The sequence below is a fragment of the Sinocyclocheilus anshuiensis genome, unplaced genomic scaffold (assembly GCF_001515605.1).
Source record: "Sinocyclocheilus anshuiensis isolate Anshui unplaced genomic scaffold, SAMN03320099.WGS_v1.1 scaffold163, whole genome shotgun sequence".
NCBI classification, from domain to species: domain Eukaryota; kingdom Metazoa; phylum Chordata; class Actinopteri; order Cypriniformes; family Cyprinidae; genus Sinocyclocheilus; species Sinocyclocheilus anshuiensis.
Genome location: NW_015548223.1, coordinates 1,098,998 through 1,108,263, shown reverse-complemented (window position 1 = coordinate 1,108,263; position 9,266 = coordinate 1,098,998). Strand labels below are relative to the sequence as shown.

Here is a 9,266-nt window from a genome sequence, read left to right as displayed (position 1 = left end):
CACGGAGAGCTGAGTTAGTTTGGGCAGGAGGAGGTTTGGGATGATAGTGTTAAAGGCCGAGCTGAAGTCCACGAACAGGATCCTCACATAAGTCCCTGGTCTGTCTAGATGTTGCAGAACATAATGCAGTCCCATGTTGACTGCATCGTCCACAGACCTGTTTGCTCTGTAGGCAAACTGAAGAGGATCCAGCAAGGGTCCAGTGATGTCCTTCAGGTGGGCCAGCACCAGTTTTTCAAAAGACTTCATGACCACAGACGTTAGAGCCACAGGCCTGTAGTCATTAAGTCCTGTCATTTTGGATTTCTTTGGGATGGGGATGATGGTGGAGCGTTTGAAGCATGAAGGGACTTCGCACAGCTCCAGTGATCTGTTGAAGAGCTGTGTGAAGATGGGGGCCAGCTGGTCAGCACAGGTTTTCAGACAGAAATTTGCAATTTGCAGTTTATACATCTTAGTTTTACAAGCTTGCCATCAATTTTCTTTCTCATATAGATCTACAGGTTACTAATAATTCAAAGATGACTAGCAGCTGCAGTTTCTGGACTGGAGAAGACTGATGGTACACTCTAAAAAATGCTGGGTTAAATATAACCCAGCGCTTTACAAGCTTGCCATCAATTTTCTTTCTCATATAGATCTACAGGTTACTAATAATTCAAAGATGACTAGCAGCTGCAGTTTCTGGACTGGAGAAGACTGATGGTACACTCTAAAAAATGCTGGGTTAAATATAACCCAGCGCTGGGTTAAAAAGGGACAACCCCAGCTATTGGGTTGTTTTGACTCAAAACAACCCAACCGCTGGGTCAAAACAAGCCAATAGCTGGGTTTTTCAGCATTCAGCATTTTTTAGAGTGTAGGTTGTATTTTATTTTATTTTGGTGTAATTTTATCTCAATTTAAATGTATTTAACCTGATTTAATCTTATTTTAAATCTTTCATGCAGTCTATATTTATTCTCTCTTCACTGGATCTCGTAACACTGCTTAATGATTGCGTGATCAGTGGTCAACAAGCCTTTGCTGCCTGTTGGCCCAAGCTAATTAGCATGTCACTAAACTGAACATGTCAATTTCCCAGAAGTATTTCAGGGAGTTATTTGCAGGAATTACTCACCATTTGGTTGATAAATCTGTTAGGAACTGCAAAATTATTTTGTCATATTGTAACACTATTTGAAATGTATAAAATCCATTTGTCAGTTTTTAATCACAAGTTATGATTTATATACGTATTTTATGATTTTTTTTTTTTTTTTTACATTTCACAAACAAAAAAAAGATACAAAGAAAGATACAAATAACAACAATAAACAAGACAAGATTAGAAGAAAAAAAGGGAGGGGGATAAACAATAATTATGACAAACAGTATAAATAAATGTACAGATGCAAGTGCGCATAAACGTCCAGGAAGATGCATATATACGTGTGCACAACCATCCCAATATGATAAAACGTTACAAACTAATCAACCAGTAGACATATTATGTAGGGGGGTTGGTGGGGGTGATCAGTCTGGGTCCAGCTGGAGAGTTTTAACGTATGTAAGAAAGGGATTCCAAATTTTAGTAAAACTACTGTTAACTACTGTTATTAAAACTCTTAATAGAAGTAAAACAGCCATTATTTAAATCTTTTCATTGCCTTTGAATGCTCAGATGTGTGCCCGAGTCACTGTGGCACTGATATATTTGCTAGACAACAATATGAATACAGTATAGGTCTAGCTAGATCTAAATATATATACATTATGTATTGTATTTTTAAAAGTAACATTATTTTTTTATTTGTACCTGGTTCTTTTCTCACCTTAGTTACTTTATTTAACTGTGCACATTTGTACTTTTAATTGAAAGTTTTAATTGACACATGCCTCTTACAACCGCATATGCCACAAAATACAGCGCCACAAACACCTAAGATGCCATGCCACTTCATGTTAATAGTCCTTCTCAACTACTGCCAAGACAACTGCATCACAATCCAACTGGAAAGACAATATTTGGTAACACTTTATTTTAAGGTCCAATTCTCACTAATAACTCCTAATTACTGCTTATTAAGTTTCGGTATTGGGTAGGATTAGGGATGTGGAATATGGTTTTTATGTTATAAATAAAGCTGTCAAGTGATTATTTAAAAAATATATAATTAATTACTTAATGTACCAGTTAATCAAATTAATCTCAAATTAATGAGATTAATTAATTAACATGCACATCATGTGCCGATTAAAGATAAAGTTATTATTAAAGATAATAGTTATCATTGTGTTCATTTAGGGAAAAAAACACTGAATAGACATTACAGAAAAGTAGCTGAAATATAAGTAGCTTTAGATTAAAATATTTAAATTCAACATACAAAAATACAAATAAATAGTGAAATATTAAATTATAAAAAAAAAAAACGATACTCTATATACAACTAAAAGCGCCAGTAGGTGGTGACAAATACCTGTCTTAAGTCAGTGAGTCATTCAATCATTCATTCAATCGATTCGTTTAAACGGCTGATTCATTCAGAAACGAAGCAAGTGACTGCCTTTATGAATGGTTCACTGAATCATTGATTCACTCGATTCGTTTAAAAATGTGGATTTATTAATGAAACACCGCTGTGTGTTGATCAAAGACGCACAACAGTTCTCCTAGGGCCTTATTTTCATTAGTGAAATTACTGACAATCAGGGCCGCATTAAGACCGCACTGGGCCCCGGGGCTTGTGTGTGTGTATAAAATGTGTTCCCAGTCCCAAGTTCTCTGTCCGCTGTTGTACGTCTTCCTGTAAACTTCTTCCTGAGTTCGTCTCCTTTGGTTCCTGTAAATAAAGTCTTGTCAACATATTCTCCAGCGTCTCCTCGTCCCTCGTGTGTGTGCAACGTGACACATGTAGAGCAACCAGCCAATAAAGCATTACAATAATCTAACTTTGAGGTCTTGAACGCATTAATGTTTCTGCATTTGACATTGAGAGCATAGGTCATAATTTAGATACATTTTTAAGATGGATAAATGCATTTTTACAAATGCTAGAAACGTGGCTTTCAGATTGCTATCAAAGAACACACGCAGGTTCCTAACTGATGACGAAGAATTGACAGAGCAGCCATCAAGTGTTAGAGAGTATTCTAGATTATTACGTGTGGAGGTTTTGGGTCCAATAATTAAAATCTGTGTTCAGAATTTAGTAGCAGGACTAGTCATCCGATTTTTTTTTTTTTATATCAACTATGCGTTCTGTTAGTTTTGTGAATTGGTATGTTTCATCAGACCGTGAAAAAAATATAGAGCTGAGTATCATCAATATAACAGTGAAAACTAACACCATGTTTCCTGATTATATCTCCCAGGGGTAGCATGTACAGGGTGAAAAGCAATGGTCCTAGTACTGAGCCTTGTGGTACTCCATACTGAACTTGTGAAAGGTATGATACCTCTTTAATTACGGCTACAAACTGGTGATGGTTGGATAAGTATGATTTGAACCATGCCAGTGCAGTTGCACTAATGGCAACATAATTTTGTAGTCTATTGAAACGAATGTTGTGGTTGATAGTGTCAAATGCAGCGCTAAGATCCAGTAGCACTAATAGAGAGATACAACCATGATCGGATGATAAGAGCCGGTCATGTGTAACTCTGATGAGAGCAGTCTCGGTACTATTATAGCCTAAATCCTTTTCTAGTATTCTTGACAAAAAAAAGCGAGATCCGCGATGGGTCTGTAGTTAACTAATTCTCTAAGATCAAGTTGTGGTTTTTTTTAATGAGGCTTAATAACAAGGCTCTGCGACTTCAGAAAGCATCTCTTTTAGTAGCTCTAAAGTGTTAAAGGTACCAGAATGACCATTTCATTTCACATTTTACTCATGGAGTGCATTAAAACTTATATTTACACAAGTGACAAATAACATTCCTTTAGCTGGGTTAATCACTTTTTATCATCCATTTGTGATGATAAAATTCCAGTGAGAAGCAGAGTATGCTGAGTGTTTCTCAAATTAAACAAAAGCTCAGTGGGAAATCAGCTGTGAAATAATCGTTATCAGTTGCATGGAATTGTCCACTGTAATGTACAACTAATTTCTTAACTAAACTTAACTTTCATGTGATCATGTGGTGTTCCAATGACAACTCAGGTCATGTGATCTTGACAGCATAAATAGTGGATCAGTATCAATCAGCGAGTCAGACTGCCTGATAACATTTATATTTCATCCAGACTTTAATCATCAGCACTGCAGCAATGTCTGGCTGGAGCCCAGTGAAGCCTGTCACTCCAGAGGTGAAGCACATCTGCCTTGAGGTAAAGGACTCAAAATCACTCATGTTGTGAATGCATTTTTTTTTTTTTTTATTGCGTAGTAAACTTATTTGGGCTCTGTGAATGGTGGGGAAATAGGGAAAATATTTATTTTTTAAGAGATCACTCTGTTTTGCTTTTCAGTCACAATTCATTTTATATGTGTTTATTATTTTTATATCTGAATTTTAGATGTAACTCCAGAAACTAATGAATTTAATCTTCTGTTTATTCAGATGAAGTCACAAGTACAGACGTTGGCTGGGGAAAATTTTGCCGTTTACATTCCTGTAGATTTTATTTCCAAAAATGAGGGTGAAATAAACTACACATTTGTGATAAAGGTGATTGTCTATTTTTTATGATGCTTTTATGATTTTGAGCTTGTGAATTATTCCAAGACACTTTTTATTTGATAATTTAATGTCAAGTGATTTGCATCTCGACTGTGAAGAAGCACCAAGTCACTGTATAAAATGTATCTGCATTTGCATAAGATAAAAAAACATTTCGCAGCTTTGTAGAATTGCTGGAAAAAATCTAGTTCAAGTCTGCAGCATTCACTATCTCTAATGTTGCACTTCGTGGAAAAAGACTGATTTTAGGTTGTTGCTGCTATGAATGAGGTGAAGAGATCGCGTTTATCACTTGCTGCTTTAATGCATCACATCTGGTTAGGGCAAGATGAACTTGTAGTGTTTCTCTGTATAAATTAACGTGTATAAACTCTTTCTCTCAGGTGGACGTTGGAGGAGACAAGTGTCTTCATGCAAAGATATTTGAATCAGGTGGTGGAAAACTGGATATGCAAGATATCCGCTACCCAAAATCCTGCAGCGACACTCTGGTCCCCTTCTAAACACTTCTAACCGCATAGAGAAATAGTCTGTCTTATCAAATAACAGACACACGCATACTGTAGGGCAGGGGTGCCCAAACTTGGTCCTGGAGGGCCGGTGTCCTGCAGAGTTTAGCTCCAGCTTGCCTCAACACACCTGCCGGTAAGTTTCTAGTATGCCTATAAGAGCTTGATTAGCTTGTTCAGGTGTTTAATTAGGGTTGGAGCTAAACTCTGCAGGACACCGGCCCTCCAGGACCGAGTTTGGGCACCCCTGCTGTAGGGGAATTGTTCAAAACTATTACATTCCTCAATATTAAAATCAATATTCAAACCCTCCAGTGTCAGTGTGTTTATGTGTGGATGCAAACAAAATCATTAATTTCACATTACTAAAAATGTTTTATGCTGAAATAACGGAACAGAAAGTGCTGAATTTTCCTAATTAAATGAATATTAATTAAATAATTAAAAACATAATAAATAATTAATATAATAAAAAATAATTAAAATAAAAAAGGAAAGTAAAAACAGTAATATTGCAAAATATTATCACAACATAAACTGTTTTCTATTGTAATATGTTTTAAAATAAAAGTTATTCCTGTGAAGTAAAGCTGAATTTTCAACAGCCATTACTCCAGTCTTATATACTGTTAAACCTTCAGGAACAGGAACTTGCTAAATAAAGTTAAATATTAAGTAGATAAATACTGTATATGGAACTATTGCACTGGTTGTTAAACACAATTATGCTCATTTCAATGTTAATTTCGTTTGTTTGATTTGAGGTGAGGTGTTTAACTTGTATCAGTTGATGAAGAGCACGACCCAACTGAAGTTCAAGTGTAGCGTTATTATTAGTCACATCAATAAACATAAGTCTGTATATTAATTCACAACAATGTATTGCAAGATTGCGTGGATAGGTGAGAGAATATGATCTTAAAAATTGTATATATTTAGATAGAGCTTAAAAAACTCAAAGAGCTATGCCAGCATGGATTTTTACTCGGGACATTTCTGCTACTGGAGTTTCAGATTAGTCAAGTTTATTTGCATTGCACTATACAGAAAATCATGATGTTGATGTTTGTAATATAGACATATATTATAATATTTGTTCATATCTTCATACCTTAATAGTTGTATTTAGCAGATTAGAGCTGGGGTCTGGACAAGTTTATCACTATGAAGTCATCCTGCAAACACAAACTATGTACCACAATAGTTTCAAAATATGTATATGTAAAAAATAAATAACAAAAGAACACAAATAATTTAGATGGTAAGTTGAAGTAGTCGATGCATTTTAAAAAAAATGAGAAAAACACAAATGTGTACAATTTTGAATTTTTACATTTACTGTAAAGAGGAAGTTAAACATGTTTTAGTCTTTCAAGACTCATGAATGTTAGAGAAAAGCATTTTTAAAAAATCATTATCTGGTCAGTTTTTGAAGTGGTGTTCCATTATGGTGGTATTTTTCTTTGCTTTTGATATTCCAGAATTATGTGCATGTGGTTTGGTGGTTTAAATGAATAAACTCCTTTATTATAGCACCATCTTGTGGCTTAATTCTCACTAAAGTTCATACATATCATTTTGCACATTTATCCCAAATTATTGAAATGACAGGCTGGTGAAATGTAATTGGTTGTAGGAAACCGAATTTGTTTATTAAGTGCATGTAAGTTGTTGTTGCAAAGAAATTGTGGGAATTTCATTTTAGAAATCCCTGTTATTATATGTTTCTCTTATTTACTTATTATACTTATTCTTCCGTCATCAGTTTGGTCCGTGCTTAATTATGACTTCAAAGTTTTGAATTAGTTTTTATTTTTGTATTTTCCATTTTTATTTTAGGTTTTAGTCAATTTTTGTGTTTTGTGTGTGTGTTTATATATATATATATATATATATATCGTTTTAATTTTAGTTATTTTACTACATCAAGTTAAACTAAATGAAAATGGGAAATGTTGTTTTGGCAACTAGCTGAAATAAAATTATTTTATTTGATTTAGTTAACGTTTTATTTTATTTTCAAGCAAAAACATAAATGTACCGCAAATAGCTTTACATATTTTTTAGCTGGGTCTATTGCTGTGAAGTTTGTGCTGACAAAATCATATCAAAATCATATTATGGCATAAAAACAACCAACTATCATAAACATTTGCAATAAAATATTCATTATTTATTTTATTATTATTTTATTTTATTTCTTTACCAAAAATATATAGACACATCTAGGATATTATGAATAATACATTTTTGGTCTGTGTTGTAATTTTAACAGTCAAGCGCTGTATACATTTCAGTCATGGTCTTCACGGTCCTTCACAGCGCGGAGATAAGCTTCGTTTACTGAGGTTCCAGCTGAATCCACTCGTTGTATCCTCCAGCATAATGACGGGCTCTGAGAGACAAACACACTTACGATGAGTTTTGTTGTTTGTGAGCATAAATCAAATGAATTATCATGAGGTTTTTGTGATTTCCAAATGAGGATTTAAAAACAAAACACATTTAATTGCAATGTTTGTAGAGCGTTTTCTAGCCAATATAATATTTTAGAGCAAATGTCTATAGCCATTACAACGATTTGTAACTTTATTTTGCCAACTGTTTTGAGATGCAATGTATGTAAATGTCCCCAGAAGAAAAGAAAACATAAATCATAATTGTGCTACTTATGAAACAAAGCTTCCAACAACTACTGGAAAAAAACAGTAATATAACTGATGCCACTACCTGTACAAATAAATAAATAAATAAAAACACTTTTAAAATTATGTTTTAAAATAGTTTTTTAAGATATAAAAAGACTTTTCTAGCAAAAAAAAACAAACTAAAACCATAAAAAAATGTTTTTACTAGAAATAAAATAAACATTATCTGAAAAACAACTATATATATATATATATATATATATATATATAACTTAAACTTATTTTATTTCAGCTAATTGTGAAGGGAACATTTCTCATTTTCATTAAGTTTAACTTGATGTGATAAAATAATTAAAACTGAAATAAAGTAAAAAAATATATATATAGATAGTTGATATTTAAAAAGGATAATAAAAATAACAAACAAACTAAACTACTAAACTAAACTACTCAAAAATGCAGCTAAAATTAAATTAAAAACAGAAAATGTAAAAATATTTTCAAATTATGTCAAATGATGCTAATAATAATAAACAAATAATGCTTATTATATTATATTAATAATGCCGGCAAGTATAGTAATACCAGTAAATTTTGACCTTGTGGGGACATTTTTTCAGTTCCCATGAGGAAACAAGCTTATAAATCATACAGAATGAGTTGTTGTTGTTGTTTTTTACTATAATAGCAGATAGTTTCCTGTGAGGGGTAGGTTTAGGTGCAGGGTTAGGGTGAGGGGATAGAAAATACAGTTTATACAGTAGAAGAACCATTACATCTATGGAGAGTCCCCATAATGATGGGAATACCTGTGTGTGTGTGTGTGTGTGTGTGTACCTGGTATTCCCTACATTATGAGGACCAAGTATAGTAATACCAGTAAATTTTGACCTTGTGGGGACATTTTTTCAGTTCCCATGAGGAAACAAGCTTATAAATCATACAGAATGAGTTGTTGTTGTTGTTTTTTACTATAATAGCAGATAGTTTCCTGTGAGGGGTAGGTTTAGGTGCAGGGTTAGGGTGAGGGGATAGAAAATACAGTTTATACAGTAGAAGAACCATTACATCTATGGAGAGTCCCCATAATGATGGGAATACCTGTGTGTGTGTGTGTGTGTGTGTGTGCGCGTGCGTGCGCGTGCGCGTGCGTGCGCGTGTGTGTGTGTGTGCGCACTGGTTTGGGTGGTTTATGAGGACACAGTTTTGTATAATGACATGGGTATGACACAGGTGTTACAATATGAAGGTGGTTTATGAGGACACTATCTGTGTCCCCGTAATTCAAAAGGCTTTAAAAACATACTAAATGTTTGTTTTTTTTTTAATCTAAAAATGCACAAAGTTTCCTGTGAGGGGTAGGTTTAGGGGTAGGGTAGGTGTAGGGCAATAGAAAATACGGTTTGAACAGTATAAAAACCATTACGCCTATGGAGAGTCCCC

General features: G+C 34.0%; 2 protein-coding genes across 2 annotated transcripts in view; one reads left to right on the top strand and one right to left on the bottom strand.

Annotated features, from left to right (window-relative positions):
• The first annotated feature begins 4,041 nt into the window (after window positions 1-4,041).
• LOC107654300 (cystatin-B-like) lies at window positions 4,042-5,218 on the top strand. The gene is made up of 3 exons (XM_016441324.1): window positions 4,042-4,313; window positions 4,547-4,654; window positions 5,050-5,218. Exons 1-3 carry the CDS (start codon window positions 4,254-4,256, stop codon window positions 5,167-5,169), a joined length of 288 nt encoding a protein of 95 aa, XP_016296810.1. The 5' UTR covers window positions 4,042-4,253; the 3' UTR covers window positions 5,170-5,218.
• Window positions 5,219-7,351: 2,133 nt separating this feature from the next.
• LOC107654299 (thiosulfate sulfurtransferase/rhodanese-like domain-containing protein 1) overlaps window positions 7,352-9,266 on the bottom strand; it is a 5,253-nt gene continuing 3,338 nt past the window's right edge. The window contains exon 4 of the mRNA XM_016441323.1: window positions 7,352-7,570. Coding sequence (XP_016296809.1) covers window positions 7,516-7,570 — 55 coding nt within the window. The 3' untranslated portion in view covers window positions 7,352-7,515. The remainder of the gene's footprint in view (window positions 7,571-9,266) is intronic.

Coding starts and splice junctions, on each gene's coding strand:
- LOC107654300 (XM_016441324.1), top strand. CDS start 4,254: ATGTCTGGCTGGAGCCCAGTGAAGCCTGTCACTCCAGAGGTGAAGCAC. Junction 4,314..4,546: donor TGAAGCACATCTGCCTTGAG/GTAAAGGACTCA, acceptor CTGTTTATTCAG/ATGAAGTCACAAGTACAGAC. Junction 4,655..5,049: donor ACTACACATTTGTGATAAAG/GTGATTGTCTAT, acceptor TCTTTCTCTCAG/GTGGACGTTGGAGGAGACAA.